The sequence below is a fragment of the Athene noctua genome, chromosome 5 (genome assembly GCF_965140245.1).
Source record: "Athene noctua chromosome 5, bAthNoc1.hap1.1, whole genome shotgun sequence".
Taxonomy (NCBI): domain Eukaryota; kingdom Metazoa; phylum Chordata; class Aves; order Strigiformes; family Strigidae; genus Athene; species Athene noctua.
The window spans coordinates 26,762,443-26,789,521 of record NC_134041.1 but is presented as its reverse complement, the minus strand read 5'-3'; the positions used below and the strand labels follow the sequence as shown (position 1 = coordinate 26,789,521).

The window sequence follows — 27,079 nt, the reverse complement described above, 5'->3', positions numbered from 1 at the left end:
GTGAAAGAGAACAGCATTATAGGCTTATCAGAAGGTTACCTCTCAGTAAGAACTGGGAGTTGCAGGCTAAGTGAGAGTAAGGAGTCACTCCTTGATGCAATAAAGAAGGGTAAGACAGGGAAGGACTGCAATGAGACAAAGTGACATACTACATAAGTCATATTTCCAGAGTCTTCTGAAACAAGGGTTCAGGGAGTTGACATATGTCAAGAACATAAACACAGTTTTAAGCTGGGCAAAAATGAGAGCCTGTGTGAGAACACACTTGAAATGGAAAAATCACTGTAACAAAGGCAAATCAATATATCCAAAATAGTAATGTCATATGCAGCTTAAGTGGAGAAGAAGTGAGGACAGGAGGCCACTTCTGAGTGCTGATTAGGAAGAAACCATAGGAGCTATGTAAGTAGTTTCAGCTAAGCATGGGAGCAGAATTGGGAAGATAAGGTCTTTAAAGAAGATGTAAGAAAGAAAATTCAGAGAAATTAAGATGAAATTTTGATGAGAGCTGATGAGGTAGCTGGGATTGACAGTATATATAGATGATTTCATACAGAAATGAAACATCATGAAAACATATTCACCTTTGTCCCCACCCTTTTTTTTTTTTGGTAACTTCTTAAATCACTTCAGCCACAGATGACAAGGATAATAACCTCAGATTAATATCTATGTCATGAATTTAGACAACAGAAACACTAATAGCATCTGTATTAAAAACATTTATTAGAACCCAGAGTATCCTTATGACAGAAGTGTTATTAATGTCCTAACAACTGAAAAAGCTTTGTCAATTACTCCATTTTTATGTGCCAGAAAACTGAATCTGAGACAAAAAAACCCAATAGTTCCACTGCTTGAGGATGACAGAAATTAAAGGGACTTTATATATTGAAGAGAAATTTGTGAAAGGAGAAAGTGAGAAAGTATAAGGTAAAGAAGAAGAGTTGGACATGAAGAGGATTAAGATTTGTGATGGTTCACCGAAGTGGAAGGATAGAGCGAAAAAATATTTGAGGTCATGACAGAACATGGGAGAAAGCTGTAGGGGAATGAAATCAAGCATTGTAGTATTACTCACTTTCTAGTGCTAGTCTGCATGGAGAATGAGAGCTGTTTTAATCAGTTGCTGTGTTGTTTCAAATGCTAAAGTAGCTATAAAGGTTCCTGTCATGCTGATGAACAATATCAGTATCAGTGTGATACCTCATGACAGATTTCTTTCTGTTTTCTTGTTAAAGCTGGGCACATGAATACTATTCAGAAAATACCAAAAATTTGAAAAGTGAAGATTCAAAGATAGGAAGCAAGAATTAATATAATTTTTGTAAAGTCAAATTGTGTACTAGGGTATATAAAGAAAAATACAGTCTTTAGTTAACTGACTATTTACTACTTATGCAGCCAGCTAACTTTTGGTATTCCTTTACTTTTTGGTGTGACCTTTATCAAGTTATTTTGACACTGCATTTCATATATATGTATAAAATTTGGTAATGAGACACTATTTTTATTGTTGTTGCTGGTAACCATTATTTTATTTATTAGAATAAGTTTGCCATGTGCCTTGTTATCTTCTTAGTACATTATGTTCTCATTAAAAAGAAATACAGCAAATGTCTTAGGTACTGGGTTATATATCATATTAAATATTCTATTAAATTCCCACTACACTTCTTCCCTCAGGAGAGGTTGAAAATTATTCTGTGACAGGTACATTCAATTACATGTTCCGCAGGAAAAATCACAGTTCCACATTTTACTACCTCCAGGTTATTATAAGTGAAATTCAAGATTATCTTTATGGAACAGCCTAATGTTTCTTCTAATGTGTAGAACAAATGCCAGCTAAATCCTGACATGAATTTCTTCTTGAAATCAGCAAGAAAGCAAAAAAAGGAACCTCTTTAAAAGAAAACTACTCATCCTGAAAAAAGCTTTATTGCATTTTAAAATTTTAAACAGATATACTTAGTTATTCAGTGGCAGAAATCTGAGAAGATAACACTGCTTTCTAGAATTCTCACAGATTAGACTCTTGGAAGTAACTCCCCTGGGGTAGAGAAGGCTGAATGATACAAATACTCAGATAGGTATTGGCTTCATTTTAAACATCTGTAGCAGTTGCTGAATAAATTCTTATAAAGAGCAATGCAGATGAGTTATATCAGTTATTTGCTAAGAATCACCCGTCTCTTTCTTTGGAGATATTCAAGAGGCAATCCTCCTACGTGAATTCCGGTGTAAATTCCTTCATACGTTCAAGTGATTGAGCAATTGGGGAGCATGGGGTGTGTGTGTTCGAGGAACTGTGTTTGACTGATGTGTTCTGATTAATGTCATTCACTATTAACTGGGAGAGAGGATTTTTTAGAAGTGCTGGAAGTATGTGGTAAGAGAAAGGCCTTGAAAGATGAGTACATGGAGGTATAGTATGGTAGTTGCTTATACTACCAGGCTGAATTTAGGAAGAAAACAGATCTGAGCAATGGGTTCAAAGGGGGATAATTATTTTTGTTTACTTTTTTCCCCTTCAGTTGGTCAGGAGAACTACCATCACATTTACCATCTTTGCTCAAGGAACAAAAACAAATTCTAGCATTACTGGCAGTTTTGGAATTTTCTGTGCTGCTTTTTTAGAAGAAACAACAGGCACTCTGTTTCAATAACTTTAAAATTGAGACAGAAAAGACAGTGAAGAGAAATTTAGTCAAATGAAAGCTTACAAATATTTGTTCCTTGAAAACTTTCAGATATTAAGAAAAATTATATCAAAGAGCCTTGCTTTCTAAATACACATGCTTTCCTTCTAAGACAGTTTTTGTTGTTTCTCAAACTTATTTATCAAACGGTTTGAGTGAAACAAAATTAAAAAACAAATCGGTCAATATTTGCCTACTTAGCTCTCAACAGGTCTTGATCTTTTAGTGCTGAGCCTTGCAGATAGATAACTCTTTGGGACCACATTGGGATTTGTAACACCCTTCGGACCTGAGCATCCATCTCAGTAGGACACAAAATAACAACATAATAGTCCTGTCAAAAACATAAGGGAATAGTCATGTTATTTCTTTATGTTACCATTTATTATTGCTAGATAATGAGTCAACAGAGACTCAGGATGTTAAAAATGTCTCTGATAATTCTCAAATTTAATTGACAAAACTTATTCGAATACATGTGTTTAAAATATTGAATTATTTAGTAAATATGACTGGGGACTTGTCAACCGCTCACAAAAGACTCCTGGGTGACAACTGAAGTCCATTTAGAAACATTTTTTTTTTCCATATAAGCATTTTTTTTTTTCAGAGATAATTTACATTTCTGTCATTCTAGCTGGAAAATGTAGGAAGTTTTCAACAATCAAAATGAAATTGTTTTCCCCAAAACTTTTCCTTTACATTAACAGGCAGATCTAAACTCTTGTTTCCTGTTCTACAGATAGTTCTCGTTAGGAAAAGTAAGGTTGTTCTGAAGCACACGTGTGTACATATGAAAAGGAGAGATAAATAGAATGTGAGAGGAGAGACTGAGAGCTTAGGACAGGCTTGTCATAGAATTGTTCCTTAGCACAGGCAGACTTTTGCAGAAAGCTTAGTGAATTGAATCCAGTGCATCATTTGTATCCTTCAGCGTCCCATTTCAACTGTGAAGGGAATGTATATAAGCTCTTTTAGGCTATGTAAGTACTATTAGGACTTTTCTTCTTTGTCTCCAGTGTATCACAGAGCCCGACTCTTTCTTCAGACTAGTTAACTAAATTTTGGATTTCGATTTATGTTTGCATCTATAAAGAACTGTATTTCTTTGTGCATTTGCTTATGCCTCTTACTACCTAATTATTTGGGGGAATATTTTGGATTTGGGATTTGTCAAATTGCTGCTCAGCAATTTGAAGATCATGTTTTTTGTGATTTTTTGCACTAGTTAATGAAGCACAGTACCACAGGTAACTTAGTAAAAGATATAGAGAAGATTTAAGAAGATAAATGGTCTGTAACAAAGCTAATGATAATGAATTCAAATTGCTATATCATATAAATAAGATTTTATATGATCAAAACAAGTCATGTGACATATTTGCATTAGCTAGAAAATACACATACACTAAGAAAAACTCATGTGTAATGCTTCGAAGTCTTTGTCCTTGAAAATATGTCTATTTATTTATTCATTTCAACAATTACAAAAGGATCTAATCTTCCTAACACTGGCAAATGACAAAGCAAAATAAGAAAACAAAAGGATGCTTTGACTTCTGAGAAGTTTTGGATCCAGTGCCAAAACAACAGGAAAAATTAATTTGAATAGTTTTCATTTATTTTCTATTTTTGGGTAGAATATAAGGAATTTACATGGAAATATCTGTTTCTTAAAGGACTGGCATAATTCAGCAAGACAGTAATTCTATCTATTTATTCTATTTACTTCAATTTAAAATGAATGTCTCCATACTGTAGCTCAGCTTCTTACTGCAATTATAGATTCCCAATTCAGTCAGCTATTTCCAAATTCAGTTTCACAAATTAAAGATCCTTTCAAAAGGCTATCCGCAAAAAATCAATGTTTTGTTTCCTTTTTTTCTTCACTGTAAGTACCTGCAATCTGGGGTGAGCATAGAATTCATTTAAGAAATCCATAAGTAAGTCAATCTTCAGAGAGCTAACACACAGCACAACATGTTTTTCCGTCTGAGCTCTGTGTCGACTGTAGTTACCACCAGACTTTTGTCTCTCCATCCACAAATATGCCAGCTGTTCAAACTGCAAGAGATGGTAATTGTCAGTGAATTACAGACAAGTAGACGCGCAGTACAATGACATCATGACTTAACAATGTTGCATTGTTCATCTCATGCTTCTATGAAAAGCTGCCCTTAGTTCACAACATCTTTTTGTTTGTAAAAAATTCACTAGTATGTGTGTGAGATGAATAACAGAGTGACTGAAAAACATGGCAGTAGAGTCAGTCTCTACCACACACAAACAGCAGAGTAAATCCATTAAAATATCATGAGATTACAGTAAATCTCAAGATTTTAGAAAAAAATGAAAGCTATACCTTGTTTCCTTTATTTATTTTGTACCTCTGAGCTCTCTTTTTCCAGTGCCATATGACATAAATGCTTCCCTCAAATGAAAGGTTAAATTTTCACACACTTAAGTGTATACTGGGAGTATAGATACCCAGATAGAAGCACCATTTTACCCAGGTTGGGCAGTAAATCTTCTCAGAGACTTTATAATGTTCTGAAGGTGACCTTCTATACACTGTCTTATCTGTCTTATAAATTTAGATACACCTTAAATACACAGCGGCTGTTAATACAGCATATTTGCTTTTGTCAGCAGAATATATGCAGGCTAACAGTAAACTTTGCTCTACCAGTCCAAATCCTTTAGACTAAAGAGAATACTGCAACAATCAACATACAAACACCATTTTAAAGCTTCTTGTATGTAATATGTGTTTAATACTGAGCTTGATTTAACAATATATCTGTGATAGCTGCTTTTTCTCATTCAAGTTCAGCTGATGGAGAGACTGAATCCAGAATAACAACTGATTTCATATCATAGCAGGACAAAAGCTCAGGAGAGAATGCCTCCCACATTCTGTGTATGGAAAACTATGTGAAGCCCCATTATCACTACAAAGCTGTAAAATAAAGTAGCTAATAGTAGGAAAATTTATGTGAAAGGGCAGTAGATTCCAGGTTATTTACTGGTAATGCAGAGCACTTATGCCTGAAGTGTATATCAGAACTACCTGAAAGATTAAATTTGTATTTCCTAGGATATTCCAAATTTCTTAAACAAAGCATATTTTAATTTTCAATAGAATATATATTTTGCTAAATATCCACTAAGTGGCAATATAATTGTGTTAGTGCATATGTCTGTGTATGCAGACATTAAGTATTTGGATATAATTAACATGTTCAAATATTTTCAGGAAAATTAATGCTGAAAGCTTGAGCTTTCAACCTCCCAAGGTTTCTGTGCTGTCTGCTCACAGTGAGCTTTATTTCACTGTCAAAGAAGCAGCGTCTGGAAACTATGGCTCTGTGAATAACTTTGGAGCTTTATGGTCTAGCAGGTCTACTCTAAGCTTTGATAAGCATGCACAATGTCTCCCCACATCCCCTTTTTGTGTCACGTCATCTGGGTGATCACCATGTATGGAACAGTGAACATCTTGGCAGGGCTTCCCATTTAATCTCAGAGTTTCTGTCATCAAGCCTCACCTAATAAGCTGGGAAATGTTTGGTACAATTTTAATGAAACTGATTGACTCCTTGAAATACTTGGGTTTTCCTAAATCAACCTTTTCCCTTTGAAACAGTTAGAAGTCCTAAACTTAAATAAGCATCAAAAATTCCTAACTGTGCTGTCGGTTCTGTGTGTGCGTGTACAGACATACACAGCTGTGAACCCAATTTGCTTGAGTTGCAGGTTTAATGAGATTTTTTTTCAAGTTAGCACTGAGCTGTAAGAGTAAGAGAGGAAGTGGAGAGAACCAAGATTAGAAACAGGGAGAGCCTGCAGAGGAAATGCTATATTCATAAAGAAAGTGCTGGCTACTGGTATTTATTTTTTTTAAAATTGCTCCCTTAATAACAAACCCATATTTCAGGATGAAGGAAGGGCTCTGTGGTACATGACAGGAACAGAAAGCTTTCACCAGCATTTGGAAACTGTTATTAGTGTTCTGTTTTTTTAGTATAAATCTACACTATAGGAGAACTGACAAAGGAAAAAGGAAAAAAAAATCCCAAGAGTATAGGAGGTATAGAAGATGGTTATTTTTTCTGACAGTTTATATGCAGTAATAATAGTAACAACAAATTACTTCAATTATTATTCTTTTGTTTTAAAAACAATTCTAAAGAGAAGAAAAATCCACATTTACCTGTATGGGCAACACCACAAGAGCAACACAGATCATAATGACAACAAGCAGCTTTGAAGGCCATATCTTGGGTGTAACATCCCCAAAGCCCACAGTGGAAAATGTCACTATGCAGAAATAAAGGGAGTCAAAGAGAGTCAACCTGTTTCCTGCTCGTTCCAGATGCTGAATTCCACAAATACTATGTAGAGAAGAATGAATAAAGACATGAAAAATAAAAACTGTACTTAGGGTCAGTTCAAGTTCGATGATTATATCTGCAGAGAACTACTTTTTTTCAAAATTCATAAATTGCTTAGCAAAGACATTTTTTCAAAGAAGAGTAAAAATTAGTATCAAAGCAAAGTATGTTATTAATACAATTTTCAAATGTCATTTGTAATAAAAGAAACTAATTTTTTAATTATTTCAATATAAGACTCACAACTTTGTTGCTAGGTTTTGCTTAGTGGCTGTTGTGAGGGAGAGGTGGTATATAGAACATGATAGATTGATGCAATTCCTTTCTAAACCAGAACGAAACAGATGGTATATAGTTACCACCATTCAGAATTTTTTATAAACATCTTTTAACTTTTTCAGGGTGAGTTTGCTGGTATGGCCAAGAAAATGCACACACTGCTTTCTTTAAATCTATTGCTCTTCATGGTGGTCTCTGTCTCTTACTGTGGTCAGAGTTACTAGCATGAACTAGTTATGAGAGTACGGGTTACATACTAGAAGGATAATGTTGGTACAAATGGGTACTGACTGTCTAGAATAAACTGAATGTGAGACTTGCAGGCTATCGAACTGTCTGAGGAATAAGTGTCCCAGGTCAGCCTTCAGGTAGAAAGTGGAAGATATCAACTGGTGTGATGATTCTGCTTGCTAGAAGTACAGAATAGAAATGTTAAGGCTTGGTTGTCTTTGACAGCAGAACGAATGAAGTTCATTCCTTCCAGTCTTACATTCCTGTGAACAAGTAAATAGTAGACCAATTTAATGGGTAATTATTTCTCTTGTAATCAGCATGATATGCTTTTCATTTTGAGAAGCAGTAGCAGAATCTGTCCACAGGCCTTACTGCTATTTCATATGTTGCGGATTTTAAAAATATTTCGCTTTGAAAAAATATATAATAATAAAGAACTTCCCAAGCTTAAAATATGATCTTCTCTAATACAGTAGAATTACTTTGATTGGTTCAGGCTTTTAAATTATATTCACCTATATGAAGAAAATCAATGTGTGAACCACTCTGAATAGTGTTTTCTTCCCCTTGGAATTAGCAAAATGATTTCTCCTCAGAGAATTAGAGAAATAATTGATAAATAATATTGTATTCCTTAGTAATTATTCTATATACCAAAGCTGATTTCTTCATATATGGTATCCAGATGGTAATAGTCACTCATTAATATCTGCCATGGTAAGATCTTTGCATCACCAGGGAGACCCTGTGTTTATAACAGCTTTAGCAGTTGTTCTTCTGTTCTCTGTTCTGTTCTCCCAAAATAATTTAGCTGTGGGCAGTGGCATTTCCAGAACATATGGATCAAATTCCCAGTTTCCTCTTCACAGTTCTAGCATTTGTAGTTTTCACACATTTCAAAATGTTCTAAAAAAGGCGGGGGTTTTTTTCCCCGTTGTTTGCATAAGTTTCATACTTCAGTCAGAACTGATACTTTTATATTCCTATCCAATTTGTCCCACATTTTTCACTGGAGTTGTACTCTAGATCTTCCATAATTTCACTATGTTCCCAGTTTTTCTTTTTTGTTTTTCTTTTTTTTGACAAAAAGGATAATTGTATTTTTGTCCCTGAAAATATTAGCAGAAGGACTGTAAGGATTTATGCTAATGAAGCTTTCTTTTGGTCTCAGAATAAGGAAGTGTTTCAGCTAAATCCTTTTCCAATGTTAATTTGAAATAATGGAGAATACTGCAGGGCATCCAAGTACGTAAAAAGAAGCTATTTTAATATCTTTATTCACATAAGTTTATGTAATTTTAAAAGCAGAATGGTGATGGATTTTTAATTCTTCATTGTTATTATTCCTGATCACCTTGGTCCATTTTCTTCTTTTTAGTTGTCTTTTGTGGGTATATCTCTAAAATCATAGCCTTGACTTTAGGAATAAAGGTCACAAGGGCCAGGAAAGCAGCAATTACACTGAGCAAGTGATGTGGGTCCCACATACAGGACTATTATACCACTCCACTAGGTGTGTTAAATATCTGCAGATGGGTTTGTATTGAAGCATAATACATGATCCTAACATTGTCAGAAATGTATTTTTTCTGATGCTGGCGCCTGTGAAATTGCTTGGTGTTTGTATATGCAAAAGGGTCAGTTTTACTCTGTATATGGTAGAGTGGATAAATTTGGTACCCTAGGGGGTTTTTACATTTTCAAGGAATGAGAATTGTTTCTTTACTTGATGTTCTTTTTGTAAAATCTTAAAAAAAAATTTAAAAAAAAAAAAAAAAAAAAAGGCTTGCTGCTAGGAAAACTCAAGTCTTGAGGAAGGAGATATTTTCTTTATTATTATTACTCTTCATGAGCTTTCCATAGCCAGCCCACCCAAACATACTATAGCTTAACTGAAATAAATTAATATATCATGAAACATTTCAGCCTTTTCTAAGTGAACAGTAAAATTCCCACTGAATTCAGTGAGACCAACATTTCATTTTATCAGCTGTACTGCCTTGTAGTCCTATATCTTCCCATTTCTTGAAGCTATCAAAATAATTTTGTGCCTGATCCAAAATGTTGTGGATTCAAGCTGTTGCTCATTGAACTCAATGAGCATGAGCCAGAGCTTCTCAAATTTAGTTAACAATATTAAAGTCAGTAAGACACAAGAGCTATTTCTTCTTTGCTGAAGCAGAAATGCAGCTCTTCTAACAACTTGCTGAACAAATTTCTTTCCTCAAAATTACAAAAAGTAAAGATAGTAACATGAAATCTCTGAAGATTAGTCATGTTTAGTTTAGGTATCATTTGAACTTTTGAGAGTTCAATCTTCATTTTACTGGAAGGTTTCTTTCTAATTCCAGGAATCTTTGTTTGCTTGAGTATTTTATGTGCCAAAACTAACTACTGTTTGTAAATAACATATCTCCACATGTAGTACAGAAATAAATATTGTAGAGTGAAATAACCCCATAGACTAAAATAACCTGGCAAGTATTGTACATTGTCTATCCTTATTTATAATCAATTTTTTGTAATTATATCAGCTTGTATTTCCATTTGTCAGTGTTGTCATATATGTCTGATTTGTACAGTTTTAATTTTACTTTTAGAGAAAATTATTGTTTACAGTTACAACCTCAGGTCTAAAATAATGCACCAGAGGCTGAAGCCAAAAGTTGGAGATGCTTAGGTGTCTTCAGGATTAGGTAGCAACTAACAGCATTGTTTTCTTTGGACTTTAATTTTGAGCTTCAAATTGCATAATTACTTTGTTGTGTTTTATGTACCTAGCTACAGAGACTAGCTAATAAGTATGTTAAAATCAATGGGGATTAATTTTGTCGGGTTCAGTGAGATTCTGTGGCTCAGTGCTTATATACTACAGAAGTTACATCTGAAATAACTCACAGATTAGGAATTCTGCATATGAAGTAAGTGTTCCCAGTAGTTTCTCACACCCAAAAATCTTTAAAGTTTCCACATATCCCACCACAGAATGGTGATGTTAGAACAAGTTACAAATTAAATTATGATTATTTGATTGTTCTGTACTGCCAATTGCTGTTTGTATTATTTTAAAATTTTCTGACGCTACTGTCACAGATCTTTTTTTTTCCTTTATGAGAAAAATTGAAATGAACAATCAGTCAGCAAACTTACTGATAGACCATCAATTGTAGCAGATACCTATAGGTAAAATTAAAATACAGTGAAATACTGAAGAAGACAACCATTTTAACTTTCCAGAAAATACATGGGCAGGCATTTAAGACATATTTTACCACTACAATGGCTGTAACTATCCACTTCAGAAAATGAAAATTTGGAGGAGTTCGCTCAAAATGTTTAAAGAAACTTCCTCAATCTTTACACCAAAATAAAACGTGGCTAAAGAACAGTTTATACTTCAGTCTCACTCTGGGAGGCATGCCTGAATTTGACAAAAGGTGATCACTGTTTGCCAAAGATATTAATATTAAGCTCGTGCCAGTTTTAAATCCTTGAAATGAAAGTGATGTTAGGAATAATGCTGTATCTGGAGAATGCCCTGCTTTGTACTGAGGCAAACAGTTATTCATACTCAAAATTGCCTCTGTGGAGTGTTCTGTCTCCTCTAGCACACTGATGTAGAGCCAGTTTTGTCCTATATTTTAAAATTAGACATTATTAGAAAAGCAATTCTCAATGCTTGTAGAATTAGTAGATATAGAATCGTTAAACACTCAATTTACACTTCACAAGTCTGTGTTGAATACTGACATAACTGGAGTGACATTAAAGTGGCATTCTTTTCCTTCACTGTATCACATACATAATGGAACTATTGTATGTTGACTTCTGAATGATAATACATTTCCTCTAAATTTTAATTATCTTTTTCCTACGAGACACTATTGAGTTTAGTCTGGTACTACAAAAGGTGAAGTTGTTGCTAGCCACTGTACCCATGACATAAAAGCCTAATGCTTTGTGACAGAACCTCTGATTCTTGGGTAAATAATGAAGAAGAGGCAAAGAAAAGCAAGGGATGAACAGAAACTACAGCAAGCAAATGTGTGAAGAGACAATCAGAAAATACTCTGACCAATAATATCTATCCTGTCCAAACTCCCTGAAGCTGAGGTTTTAAGTTGCTGAAAACCAAATGCTTCAATTTTTGCGAAGCCCTGTGATGCTTTCTTAGGTCTTTTATATAAACTTTTTTTTTTTTCCTAAAAAGCAACTTTCCATAAACAGCATTAAAACAGAAAAAATTAAAACAAAACAAGTTTAAGTAGATGTGCAATTTCCAAAATGTTAAAATGGCAGAATGTGGTAAAATATGTTACATATAAGACAGCAAATTTAAGAATTACAATAAGAAGTTCCAGTTTGCACCTTTCGTTCCATATAGAAGCCTTTAAAGCTGTGGGAATAACTGAATTCCAGGACATAGGAAGGATTAATTGCATATAACACAGTGAAAGGAATGAGGGAGAAATGCTGATTGGAAAGAACATGAAGGCTGTTATGCTGTCTTTCAAGTCAAGTCAGTAGAGAAAAATACTTGCTATTCTTAGTTGGTAACAAGTGATCCTATGGATGCAGTAGATCATGCTGAAATGTATTCACTGGCAGGACCAAAAAAAGGTACTGCTGGACATTGTGGCTTCTTAATATTCAAGGACAAAATTAATGTTATAAAAAGTATCTCACATATTTTTGCAACTCTAATGCCACTTTGTCAGACAGTCCAATGTAAATCCTTCTATTTTTTCCGAATATTTTCTTTACAGAGACTGGCATATGTCTTCATACATCACTCTCCCCTTTGTTCAGAATCACAGTAGGAAAGGGAAAGACTCGTTACTTCAACAGCCTTTGAATCAAGCCCTTCAGTTCTGTGGGACTTTGAATACAAGCTGAGTATTCTAGGTGCAGAACTCTTTTTCACTACACAGTAATCCCACCATGCCAGAAATGGATTCTGATCTTCTCTTCAGCTGGAAATTTCACCTTTTTCTGTATTCCAATTCTATCTTTATCCTGAATAATGGTGTTTGAAGATATCATTATTGCTTACCCACGTTATCTAATATAAGCATCTTCCTTCCCCAAAGATCAGTATGTTATATGCAGCTAATGGTTGCAAAAGCTCAACTTATAAAAATAAACTTCCACTAGTAAGACATGTGACTTCCAGAAAGTGCAGAACATCTTGTTAGCAGAATAGGATATTATGAAATGACCAAGTGTATATAAATATTTGTTGAAACTGATTGAGAACCTTTCTACTCCTGCTGTTGCATTTTGTGAAATGAGAAGTGAAGCTGCAATAAAGAAACTCTGGTCATTGAGACTGAACAAGTTGAGACCCATTGTGTGCAGCATTCAGCTCAGTGTATTTCTATGAAAAGGTCTGTGCTCACTTCAGTCTCTTAGTCCAAAGAACTATCAGTATTTTTATATGCTTTCAGTCTGCCCCAGAGCTTTGATGGTAAACAAAGTAAACCTTGGCATTCCAGCTTCAGTGCATCAATAGTGTTGCAGCTAAGAACCTGCTGGAGTCTGATGTTTTGGACTGCTCCCCCAAGGAGTCAGTAATAGAATCATGCAGTCAGTACTTCAACCATCAGATACTCTTCACCTGCAGAGTGTTACAGAATTAGGTAATATTACATACCTATCCTTTCTCAGGAAGAGTAATTAAATAATCTATTTATAATATTCAGAAATTGTATGTGTGGTGCTAGAAAATTCAAATGCAAACTTCTAATTTAATACACCTGATATGTTATGCTTTGGAACATCGTGCTTAATGTTTTTTTGCAATAGTTTTGAAACACTCTTAAGGGTGTAAGAGTTGTTATGCAAACCACCCATACTCCTCCAATCAAATTGAATTAACAGTTAGAAGATTCATTATCTGATTATTTCTTAAATGTGCATAAGAACCAACTAACCCAGCATGTAGAATCAGAATAGGAACTGGAGACAGAAACATTGATTATGACCAGGTAATACATATATTTCATTTCCTAGTGACAGAACGCAGTCCAAAGTTATCCTCTCAGCATAAATAATAAGAAGTAAGAAAGCTCCTTATAAATATGAAGAAAACCTAAAAAATGCAAACTAGCTCTAGGACTGTGTTTGGGTATCTGTCTGAACATAAGTTTGTTTTGAGGTAACTTATGGAAAATTATATTTCCAGTTTCCAAAGCCTGGTATTGTACCACTACCACTATAAAAGTTGTTTCATTGTGTACTTGTCATATTTTAAACATGCTAAAATTGGATTTTAATAATCAGATTTGTTAAGAAAACTTGAATCATTGAAGGTTGGCCAAGAGAAGCCAATAATAATAAGGAATGAGAAACTCAATCTTTTAAAACTCTGAGATCAGTTTATATCTGCTATGGAAGCACCACCTTTAATCTTATTATTTGCTCCTTTTTGAAGGAAGTAATCATTATTGATTAAATTGCTGCTGGAGATATGGAAGATCCAGCTTCATATTCATCCTCTATGTGAATTCAAACTCACATCCTGTTTCTTTCCTCTTTATAATAGTGACGGAGAGAGATGGTAAGAAGAGCAAAAAGATTCTCAAGTTGGATGGATAAAGTTTCCAAAAGGATAGACACAGAAAAAAATGGCCAATTGGATTAGGCAAAAGGCTCCTCTAATTCAGTGTCCTGCTTCTTTTGAGAGAATTAACATATTTTTAATTAAAAAATAAACAAAAACAGTATGCAGAGATTCTCCCCTGAAATATTCTGCCTGTATTAAAAGAACTTGTAGTAATAATTCAGTATGCATACCTTACTTGTGCTCCAAGAGCAGGCTTTCTCTGATGGAAGGTGAATCAGCTCTGAGTACATCCTAGCCAAGGTACACTTCAGTCACATTACAAACATTTATTTGTTGTAAACAAGCCTGCAGTTCCTGACCTTGAAGTACCCTAATGTTTACATACATTCTGTACCAAGGCTGTCTACCTTAAGAGTGTTTCCAGATCTCAGTGAAACGTTTCACATCTTTCAATGCCTGCAAAATCCAAGGTGCCAGTATTCCTTTATGGCAGCTTATTAGATTTATGCCGCTGCTTGTGTGCAGCTGTAGTGGTAGAACACCTTAGCTTCGGTCTATTCAGATAGTTTACCCACATCGTATCTAGTTTACTAAATTTTTGATTCCCGTATAAGCTAGGACATGGAATTAAATACCTGTCTAGGAGAAGAGCTGATTCAATACAGTTTTACGAATGCTCAAGACAGGATTAGTCTTAGATGATTTACAACCTTACAACTGTTACAGTATTATTCTTACTAATTTTATTAACAACTGAAATTAAATTGTGTTTGATTTTAATATAAGTATAGAATTAAGGGATATTTTAGTAAAAATCATTTATTTTATATTTATTGTATTTTGAATCTAGCAACCGACTGCTACTCTAAAATCCCCCGTACAGCCCTGTACCAAGGCTGAAGGGATTGGTCATAATAGTTTAGTAGGAACGGTTAGAACCTAGGTAACAAAACATGAGGTGATTTGTAAACTGATTTATAATACATGTATAGGACTAGAAGAATGCAAGTAGTTGTCAAGGTCCAGGATTAATGGGAACTGAGGGAAGTAACCGTAACAGTTTGCAGGTACCTGCCAAGAAAACTGTGTCCTTAAGCAAAAGGTAATTCCGGCAGGGGGAGATCGCAACCACCGACTCATGGACCACCCACCCACATTACACCCCAGACCCATTTCTAGACATTTCTAACCTCTACTGCGCAGAATCTGAAATAGGAGGAGAATATGTTAATGATTTCTTGGAAGTTGTATGCTTATGTATGAAGACTTAATGAATATGTACGAGTAAGTTCTATATAAGGTGTATGATTCTGGTGCCTGGCACGTGTTGTTGGTGAGAGCACTCCCCTACACGTCTGGCCGTCAATAAAGAAGTGTCTGCTTATCTGCATCAAATTGGTGTCGATAAGTTCTTTTCATCCCGGATGTCGGTGACATTATGATATAGTCTATAAGCTACCAACAACTGGTTTTGTTCACTTTCAACCTAACTGAAGTCATAGCATATTTTAGTGACAAATGGATTTAATTTTATTTTTAAGTATATGATTTATCTTAGACAGAAAATCCAACTTCTCCTTTCCTAGTTCCTCCCTTTTAGGACAAGTTTTTTGTGGAATAGGAGTTTTTAAGTTTCTTCCTACTTTTTCTTCAGTTCTGGTGCTGAAAATTCTCTCCTTATCAGGTTTTTCCTTTTCATTTGATTCCCAAGGATGTTCATCATGGGTCTTCCTTACACTTCCACCCATTTTTACATCTCCTCTCATTTGTTTGCAGTTTAAGTGCAACTCTATTTGTGGCTGTCATTGCTGCTATTAAAACAACTGCTTCAGGACAAACCAAATGGCCTTCCCCCAGCTGCAAAATTTAATTGTTAATAACACCATAAACAACAAAAAAAATTATCAGAAATTTACAGAAAAGTAGTATTCAGGAAGAATGGTCTTTCTTGCAGTGCTTATTCCACTGTGAAACAGGCCAGTACTAAATACAGGGTGGAGTGGTCTAAAACCTGCAAGTGATTCACAGCAGATACCATTTGTCTTATCCACCATAACCAGAGGCATGGGGGGTGCAGGCCTTTGGAAAGCTCACATGAAATTTTATTTTCCAGCTTAGGTTTCCATAAAACATATATGCTGTTGCAGAGTTATACTCAAGCTTTTTCAGAAGTGAATTTTACTTGTAGACATGGAAGAAACTGATATCTTCTTGCCGTTTTGTATCTCACAATTTTTTTAATACACTATTGCAGCCAAACCTCACTGTTTGCAATAAGCTCATCTTTTTCCCAGAAATTTTCATTCACGTTTGTTTTCATCACCAATTATCTAAAAGGACTGCACAGTATAGTAATGACATCTTCATCATTAGAAGACATGATACTGATGTATCATTCTGGTATCAAACTGATACCAGAAAGCTGACTTTTCCTGAGCCAGAATGTAGGCTCTGAGACCCCCTTGAAGCACGGTCTACCTCACAAATTCTACCCTTCTCATTCCAGGTCCTGCAAGTCGAGCTTGTAGCGTGATTATTGCATATAGCAATATTTTTGTATGTGATGTATAACCGTAGCAAGAAAATCTAGTCATGCAATATTTCTATTTACTAGAAATGGCTTTTCATATTTCCTGAGCTTACAGATTCTTTTATTAGGCACCCAAAAGGGAGGAAAGCATTTCTTGAAAAAAACAATAGAATATGCATTTGGAAGACTAAAGGGTGGATAAATAGAAGACCCAGACATGTAGGCTAGAAACTGATGAGAAATATCTGTTTCTCACAGCAGCTGCTTGCTGTGCTTTACATAATCTTTCTGAGAACAAAGGAAAGAGGTTTACAGACACAGAGAAGAGACAGATGGAAAATGATGGACTTACTTGAACATTTTGAGAAGCCCAAATGAAGACTGCTGTGAAATGCTACAATTAGGTAGGAACACATTGAGATCTGTTGTGTTCCTTCTATTGCACAATGTTTACGCTTACAATGAGGAGTTTATTCTGCAGACGAATATTTATAGATCAGTGAATGCAAAAGTTTTACAATAACTTAAATGAGGATGTAATCTGTTCCATTTTGGATTTTATTATTGCACTATTATTTACTTTTTAAGTAGTTGTGTGTATTTTTATGAAGATGGTATTTTAAGTAATGGTGCAAGATGCTGAACAATGAACAAAAGCATATTCTCTAGCATTTTTAATAATAATTGAAAGTATCAGTTAAAATAACAGCACTGCATATTATTTAAATTCGAAAGTTGTGCTGTTTTAAAATGCAGTATGTTTATAAAGTGAAGCAAGCAGAGAGGTTTGTTCTCCAAGTCACAAGTTAGATGGATATATCTGTTTCCTGCATCTCTGGAAGCTGGACAAAACGCAGCTGTATGCATGAGGAGTTTAGGCAGTGGAAAACTTCCTATTGTTCTCCCTTCTGAAAAACTTAAATTTAGAAAGTGTGTTTAAGGTAAATGGTTGTAGTCAGATCACATCAGGACAGTGGTGTACACTTCCCTCATTTCAAGTTGTGCTGTGAAATCACTGACTCATTGATGGTCTTTTCTCTGTTATCATTATGATTATTTCCCTTCAATATTTTTGTGGTTATGTGTGCAAATATGGCATCATTTAAACTTCTTTCATATACAACATAGGTGTTGTCAGTGTTGGTACCTTTGCCAGTGAGGTCACCTGTACAGAAAAGAATAAAGGCCACTAGTTACCGTCAAAGCTGTAGGCTCTTTGCAAACATCAGAAATAGTTTTGCTTCATTTCTTTAATTCCTCTCAGCTCTTACCAACTTGTTCCAGTCTTGGGGTAGTGTCATCATCTTCTTTATTTTTGTAGAGAATTTAAGATTGTGAAGGATAGTGACAAGGCATGGACTGCTAATTAAATGAGAGGATGACTGCAGTCTAAGCAACAGTGGAGAAAAATCTGGTCAATAATTATGCAGCGAGCAAAATGGAAACATACATTTTGTTGCTGCTTTACAAGGGCGGTGTCCATCAAGCTGCTTAAATGGGTGGCTGTAGGGGCAGTCTCAAGACAATTACACTGATGTGCCATCTCTGACTGTTTAGAAATGCTATCTGTAGGCTCACAATGAGTAGAAAGTTCACTGAAAAGCGTAGAACAAGATCCAAAGGGGTGTATGGAAACCACCACCTGACTTAAAGTATTATCTCCACCTGGTATGCTTTGGCTCCTTTATTTCATAATAATTTGTTATTAAAAAAACAAGAGCAGAAGCAAAAATATGAGCCACATAAATGATTTTTTCTTGTTTGTGTTCCTACTGGAAAGGTATTTTTACTTCAAAGTTGCCTCCTTGTTGTCCTACTGTCTTAGCTAGAGATAACTTGTTTGGGCAATGACCAGAGAAAAAACTGGCCTGTGAGCAAGATATAATTAAGCACCAGGCTTAATGCTTAGGTTTGCTGAAATACCAGAAAGGTGCCAAACATTAAATAGAAGCTGTCTAGTGCAGTGAAAATTAGAGGAGGTAAATGCTGGGAGATAAAAGCAATATATTCTATCATATATTAAAGAAGTAGGCTCCTTTATCTGATTGGAGGCCTAGCAATTCTTCTAGCTATGAGCCAGAGGACTTGGGTACCTTGGACTGTCCGTGTTTGGTTTGATCAGCAAGCTCCATGATTTCATCATCCTTCTCCTCCTGCTCCTCACTATTATTAACACTGCTGAAGTCCTGATGGTGTTTTCAATGAAATGTTTTGGTTGAATGAAAAAGCCTGGACTTTACAATAGCTAAAGAGCTTCCTGAAAGTCATAGAAGTTTTTTATGAATTCCATCTGAGTTTTATTCTTTGGGCCAACAGTTTTGACCATGTGTTTGCTTGAAGGAAAACTTTCAAATCTGATAATTTCTTTGGCTACAATTCAAATGGATTCTAACTTCACAGGACTATTTTGAAGTGTGAGGTGTGACTGTTTAACAATCACAAGTATGTTTATGATGAAATCCCAACAAGCTACATCCTCAAAATAGAGTATTTGATTATATTCATTATTTAAAGGAAGAGCACAGGTTGTATCAGGATGACCAAAAACCAGCAGACATATGAGTGATGAGGGAAGCTGATTCAAATAGATAGCAAAATAATATGGGATTAATGATCATAATACTGGAAGGATGAAGGCAGATGAGGAAAAAGAAAGAACAACACTGTGACTACCAAGACTGACAGCACACTATATAGTTAGTCTCTGCTGTGTTTTGTCTGGTGTATTTTCCCCTTGATTGCTTAGCCCACAGAGAATACTCAGTAAAATTTTATTCTTACTAGACACTCACTAAAGCCCTTAGCATTAGACTTCCACTCTGAATATTCAATATGAAGTATCTCATGTTTGCCTTAAAGTTGGCTGAATCTTTATTTTCTGCCTCTTTTTTTTCTTTTTAGTTTTAGAATATTAGCAAAGTGAACAAAAAGAGTGAAGTTGAAACATGGCCCACAATCATTCTTTTTGTCATATCCAATTCTGATAAAAGCACATACATGCCCTCATGTAGCTGTGCCCTCTCATTTGAACTTTTTTGCATAAAATATTTCCTTTTACTTTGTTTCACTGTTCATCAGTAATGATAACAGACTTGCAAAATATGGGACTGTATTTAACTTGTTGATACCAACACACTGTAAGCAGAAAAGCAAATTAAGTACAAGTGCTCATTCTCAGCAGTTGACTAAGGTTCGTCATAAATGTAAGCCAGTTATAATAGATGTCCTGAAAATAAGAAAACGTTACTCAAAAGCTTACTGGAATGCCATCAAGAGCAAAGCAGCAGAATGCATATGATTGTAGGAGACCATAAAGTGTTGGATACCTTTAAATAGCCTCATCCCTTATATGATCTAGTCCTTTTGTAATGTATTAGTAAACATACTGCTTTGCTGCAGAATGTAATTACTGATGGTATTCTGTGCTCAAAGGAACTGACAATTTGATTTCATGGCTGTTGTTAAGTTTTCAGTCTGCAAAGTCAACCCACAGTTTGTACTTAAGTGTTTACCAAATGAACACCAGTTATTTTTTGTTCCTGTTCAGTGTGACTCAGGCATTTCCACTCTAATATACAGTATATATAATTTTTCATATATATTGCAGAAATGTACAACTTTCACAGACATAAAAAATATAGCTGTGTTTTTGCAAAGAATGGGAGTACATATTTGACTTTAAGCTTACATTTGAGTTCCTTTATAAGTATACAGTTAGATATTTTACTGAGGTTGAGAGATGACAAAACTCAATATAATTTACTATTTTAAACTGTTCTTAGGAGCAGGTGTTTCCAATGTAAGTACAGAACTCATTAATCAGAATGCTGTTTATTTGGATTATAACCTAAAGGGTCTTTATTTGCAGACTTCTACTTTGTGGGGGAGAGGGAGAATGGAAAGCGGTATCTGCTAACAATGCTAGAAATACAAATTTATTGCAGCCGAGATACCATTTGGAGATTAATCTTTAACACTCTCTGACATCAAGTTGACTTTTTAACTGTTGTGACTAGGTCAAATGTCCGACAGACCTGTGCGTTTTGGTAAAGACTTTTGTTGAAGTCCATAAGCAATCATCAGAGATTGAGTTTACAAGTAACATTTTTGTAATGAATCATACTTTTAACTCCTTACTTCCTTTATTTAAGTTATTTTGGCATGTGACAGCTCTGGCATGGGTGATGGAAAGAATAATAAGAATGCTAATGGAAAGAATATCACACAGGTGAGTTAAAGGAATCCATGGACTTTTTACATGTATTTATCACCTAAATGTGATCTATATTTGGATGACTGTCTACCCTCCAGTGTTCATCTGTTTGAAAAACATCTGTCAGAACATTATAGTATTTTCTAATGGAATACCAAGTATACATAAAAGATGAGACTTTTTTCTTTTAAAATACATTGTAAATGCACTAAACCCCATCTTCTTTTTAAATCATCTCATATCACATCTCTGCCAAAGCCTCTGACCTGTCCTTTCAGTATTCCATAGTTATGCCCAATACAGAGTGTGAGTGAATAATTCCTGGTGGCTGATGCCAGTTTCTGTTGTTAGTATGGCCAAAGTTGTATCAACATATTTTTTAACCTCACTTTCTGATCTGAGAAATATGAACTCTGTTAAATTTCACAACCTTAAAATACAGTTGGAATATGAAACAGACAATAGAAGTGAACAAATCATTAAAGAGTTATGCTGATCACAAATCATCATAATGAGTTACTGCTCATCAGAGAACCAGAATAACTGATGGCATCTAATAATACAGTTAAATGTGTTAGCATAAACCACCATAAACACCAAATTTTAGTAAAGTAAAATAGTTTGCCAGCCTAATGAATCAGTCAATGAAAAATATCTTTTTTTTTTTTTTAAGTCTGCATGCTAATGACAACTTCATTTTTGAGCCAGGAATTGTGAGTGATGATGGTTTGCTGCCAGGCATTGAATTTCAAATGGTGAAGTAACATCCTCAACATTAGTCATCCGTTGTTACACATGGCATTCTATTTGCTACTGTCTAAAATGATATAGCATTCTCAAAGACAGCATGTAGCAGGTTTTCCTTTTTACTGCAAAGATAAAACAATGCATGTAAAATGTAATGCTTTCCTGTAATGAAAGAGGTGAAAGACAGAGGTTTTTAACACTTATTTTGTATATCAAAATTGCCCCTTTATGGGGAACTTCACCTGCTTTTATTGAAGTCCTCCCAAAACAAAAGCAAAAGACAAGATTTCTTTTACCAATATGATAATACAGTTTTTCACAACATGCAGACTCTGGTTGTATTCCAGATCGACTTTTATTCTAGCATTTTATTTTACCAAAGTTATTCTTGTCACCCCTGTCCTGAAGGTAACATGCATATGTAACATTTACATTTTCACCCAAGATATATACTTAAAAGCCTGGGATTCAGCAGCAGGTGTATGCGTGCATGTGTGCTTATAAACCAGTGGAAACTTTTACTAGAGAACCCACATTCTTATAATTTGCATGCCTTTGCATGCCTGTTGAGTTTATCTTCATTGCCCCCTATGTTTCAATCCCCAAAATCTTTTCTCTGCTTTTTTTCTGTGGATCTTTTTCAAGTGCTGATACATACATACATATATATATATATCTATATCTATCTCAAATGCATATTGCACACATTAAAATATGGTAATTGATTTTGATAACAGAATATGGCATTTTGTTTCTCTTTGATATTTCTTATTGTCCTTGCTCTTTGGATAACCACTTCTAAATTTTCACGTGACAATTACAGAATTACATGTTGTGGCCCCAGTGCTGTCCTTATGTACATCTGTGTGACACATAAAATTAAAGCAGGCTTTGCTAATTTAATTTTAAATGTAACTAAGTCTCTACATATTCTTAATAGTCATTCTGTGTTGTGCTATGTTTCTTCAAATGATCAAGGACAGTATTGCATTTAGATTAGCTTTGAGGAATTTTATGTGTTGCTTTACACATGTTGACAAGCCATAATTAATTAATATTGGCAGTAGCTTGATTTTATTTATCTCCCATAAAATTCAAAATATGATTGCTAAAGAATACGCTATGGAGATGCAGTCTTTTAGAATTGTATTTCTAACAGTCCAAGTTATACAACTCTAAATCATTTACTTTTTTTCTTCCTTTCATAATGGCAGTTGGTCTTTGCTGACAGAACAACCTTTGCTCCTCATGGTATCTGGTAATATTATTACTGTATTACAAGATGTCATGATAATAAAAGCTGCAAAACTGTTCTCCTGATGGCATATTCAGGGTGCATAATCTTTTGAAAAACACTGTGTTTCCCTCCCAAATATTCTCAATGCATCTTTAATGAAAAGCTGTCCAGATTATTGTAAATATTAGCAGCATTTGGTATCTCAGAGACATTTTTACATCACGTGAAACTTACCGGGGAAAATATTGGGAAAGAACCTGAGAGATATTTTATCTCCTTTTTGAGCAGGAGTTTGGTTTTGAAACTATTTTTACACTTTACTTAAATATGCATGTTCTGATTACTGAATTTTCAGTACCTTCACAGATCAGAAAGAACTGATTAGAAGAGAATGATCCCAAATGAATCACAAGAGAGAGGCTGGAACTTTCAGAATGTAAAGTAATTTAATGTCCAACTCTCATCAAGAGTAAAACTCTTGCAAGCCATGCTGAAAATTTTTCCTAGTGTCAGTTAAAAATAGTGATTTAAACAGCACACTAGTAGACTGTGAAACTGCCATTGCATTAATTTTCAAAGGATGATTTACCTGACCTGTAGAATTGCATACCATATGAAATATTAAAATACTGTGTAGTATAACAAGCAAGAACAAAAAATGTGGGCGAGTTTATGTTGTTTTTCAAATTTCTTCAAATTTAACTTTGCCCACCTTATCTAAATCCAGTCTGGAACTAATGTTTTTCAAGTTAATAAATGATCTGCAAGCTGTGCTACAAATTCAGCAAAGTTTTGACTGTAACTTGAAAAGATCACAAGTACCTGAAGCCCCAACTCATCTTCCAGGGTGCAATAAAACAACAGAAATCTCTTAATCATATTGTTTACTTCCTTAATTTAATATTAAAAAGAATAGGAGGATTTGCTTATAAGTAATCTGTTCCTGAGGTTCCATTTCACAGAGGCTTTATAAAGTGGAGATTTCTGAGCTACCATTTAGTCTGATTATTTTTTATTTTCAGAAGACAAGATGACTACAAATGTATCTCTCACACTCAGAAAATAATTGAGACTGAACTCTCTAACCTTTATGACTTTGTTTCACAGACCACAGTAAATAGGCTATTCAAATTATTATTAATTTTCCTAGTTTCTGTGTCTAGTTTTAAATGTTTCATTACATCAGTTGCACAAAGAATTCCCTGCATGTAGCATGGGAAAGATGCTGACGTAATTATTTTAGAAATAACTATGTAGAAACATCTGAAAAGATTAACAAAGGAAATATTATGTCACTACCAAATTAGTAACTAAAATAGCATGAAAATCACAGTATAATTATCTAGGCTTCCATGGAAACCATGTTTGATGGGTAGCCAAAACCACTTCTGATTGAGCTTCCATGTTTCTTCTCTCTCTATAATAAATATGATTTCTGTTCTGCATTTCACAAACAACTAATGAATTTTTCGGTAGCATAAGTTCTTATCCTGTACTCTTTAAGTAGCACTCTTTAACAGCACTAATCACCCATATGTTTTTTTGAATTTAAACATGTAAAATTATTTTTTTAAATGTATTATGACAAATATCACACTATCAACCAAAACGGGAAAAAAAAATTATATCTGGTAATATTTCTGTGTTGTGACAATACAATAATTGCATAAAAATAAGCAAAAGTGTGGGGGGGTTATTATATCTTTTTCATTGTAATTTTTCATTATATTTTCTCATCAAGTCTTCTCGAAGTTTTTGGCCCTTAAGTACTAATAATACGGATGTAAGTAAATGATCCTTAGTGTCAGCAAAGGTGAAAAAGGGTGGCCCATCCTCTAAATCCATACTCCATTAGAAATGTAGCAGTTTTATCTGAATTTGTGCCCATTTAAAAATTCTAAATTGACAGCCATTTGTGGCAATACTCCACTTTCACATGCTTCTTACCTAGCAGATTTTAGCAAAGTCACCTTAGAAATTTCTATAGCTAAGTAAACTGTGTATGAAATATGTTTACCTCCTATCAAACTTGATGAAAATGTCATTGTGTTCATACACAGTTTTTCCCAGAAGGCAAGAGTTCAGGTAATCTTTAATTGAATTTATAGATTATTTGTTCACAAACACCAAATGGATATTTTAAGAAATGTTTTGTTATTGACCTTCCAGAGGCTGCAGAACCATTTTAGTGTTCCATCACTTAAAGAAGTGTTAAGGTACTATCTGAAGGAGACTTCAATTCTAATTGTATACATTCACAGGAAAGCCCATACACACTGCCCTGATTCCAGCAATCAAGAAGCAGGATAAGGGTAGGGTGGAAGTTGGTACAAAGGATTTGGAAGGTACTACCTGTGCTACCTGGCTTACTTACAAGCAAGTTCCTGACAGATCTGCTTTACTTCAGAGAAAGAAAAGCACAACCACTATTATTTTAATACTTTGTGGGATTTTTGTAATAGTTGAGTAATTCATTTTGTATTACTTACAATTAATTACAACTTTCAATTAATGTTCTAGCATATTCTGGGATTTAAATTCTGCAACTCCTGTTTAGTCCATTAAATCCTGAGACTTCATGTGCTCTACCACCTTAGAATCATTGGATCTGATCAAACTAAATGACAGAATTACAATCTAATTTTGTGCTATTTTTGAATACAGAAAATCTCTCTAAATCATAAACTGAGATTTGGCCTGAGCACTGAGAGCACTATACTATGACACATAACATCACAGAAAGAACTGTAGACCCAAAAAAACCATTTTATTCTACATTACATAATCCACCAACACTCTTCACGTTCATTCTACTTAATGCTATGCATCTTTCTTGGAGAACTGCCATTGTAGGCTCCTGATATAATCAACACAGAAGGGCAGAGATGCACAGACCTCCATGTGGTGATTTAGTTCCCTTCAGATCTGCATTGCCCTCTGAGTTGTCAGTCTCTACTTACTGATAACAAAGGGAACTGCAGCATTGAGATGCCTTATTTTCCCTAACCTTATGTGGGATTAATCATTTTGTTTGGTTGGGTTTTTTTCTGTAACATGGTGTTCCAAATCTGAAGGTCTTGATTTGTCTTGTTGGACTAGATCATTGTCTGCATTTGTTTTCACCCTTACAAGCAACTTACTCATACTGTTTCCTCCAGACAAGAATTTTGACATGTAATTGGCACTGAGGCTACAGTACTGGCATACTAAGTTTATTCTGTAAATCAGTGTGTGGAAATACCCTAATTTTCTGATGTTGAAAGCACTGAAAAAGTAAAAAATGTTAAGACTGACCTCAGTGAGCTTTCAGTGAAGACATAAGCAAAGTTTGTGCAGGCTTCTTAGTTTTCAGTATGAAAAAAATAAAGGCCCAGCTCAGTTTTTAGCCACCTTTTTCACTTTTCATTATTGTAAACTGGTGGTATATGACTAACACTGTTTCAAAAAGCAAAATAAGTCTTAATAGATGATTCACTGTGTCACAGAAAGATGCCTGAAATAGTCATTCACTGTTATTTGTCTTCTTGTACAGTTTACAGAAATAATTAGTATTCCATTTGACAAACAGGTGCAAACATCCATTAGCTAAATGACACAACATATACCTTGACTAAATCTGTAACTTTCACTAGAAGTCCATCAATAGTAGCTGCTGAACAGTGTCATATGGGAGTACACATCTTTTAGTGTATGTTTAATTGCTCTGGTTAGGTGGCCACTGAGGTATTTAAGGAAATAAAAATTATTGGGTAACCTAATCAGAAATCAGAAGAAAAGAGAAAAAAAATCCTTGTATGTAATCTGTAAACTACATACATGGAGTTGGTCTTATGAATTTCTTGATCTGAAAATGAGTTCTACCCCCAGATCCATAAACAGTTATAATCAAAAATAAGAGTGGAACAGACCAAAAATTTTGTTATGTGATTAGTTTGTTCTGTGATAACTTTGAAAATTGTTAACTGTATACAAAAATACAGAAAGAGCCTTTTCCCACTACATTCTGAGTGTAAAGGACAGCACAAATAATGGTATCTTATTATATGCAGACAGGTGCAAAGTTGGTGAGGAAGAGCCCCTTTTATGCATTTATAAATTTTTTAAAATGTTTTCTATAAATATGCTGTTTTCTTGCAGCTATTGTATGTAATATAGATCCCCAAACTGATCTGTTGAGA

At 34.6% G+C, this 27,079-nt stretch overlaps 1 protein-coding gene across 4 annotated transcripts in view; it reads right to left on the bottom strand.

Moving 5' to 3' along the window:
* KCNT2 (potassium sodium-activated channel subfamily T member 2) overlaps window positions 1–27,079 on the bottom strand; it is a 156,195-nt gene that overhangs the window by 69,046 nt on the left and 60,070 nt on the right. For all 4 annotated transcript variants that reach the window (XM_074908232.1, XM_074908233.1, XM_074908234.1 and 1 more), the window contains 3 exons: window positions 6,916–7,096; window positions 4,602–4,766; window positions 2,900–3,036 (listed from right to left, as the gene is read on the bottom strand). In XM_074908232.1, the coding sequence (XP_074764333.1) occupies window positions 2,900–3,036; window positions 4,602–4,766; window positions 6,916–7,096 (483 nt within the window). The remainder of the gene's footprint in view (window positions 1–2,899; window positions 3,037–4,601; window positions 4,767–6,915; window positions 7,097–27,079) is intronic.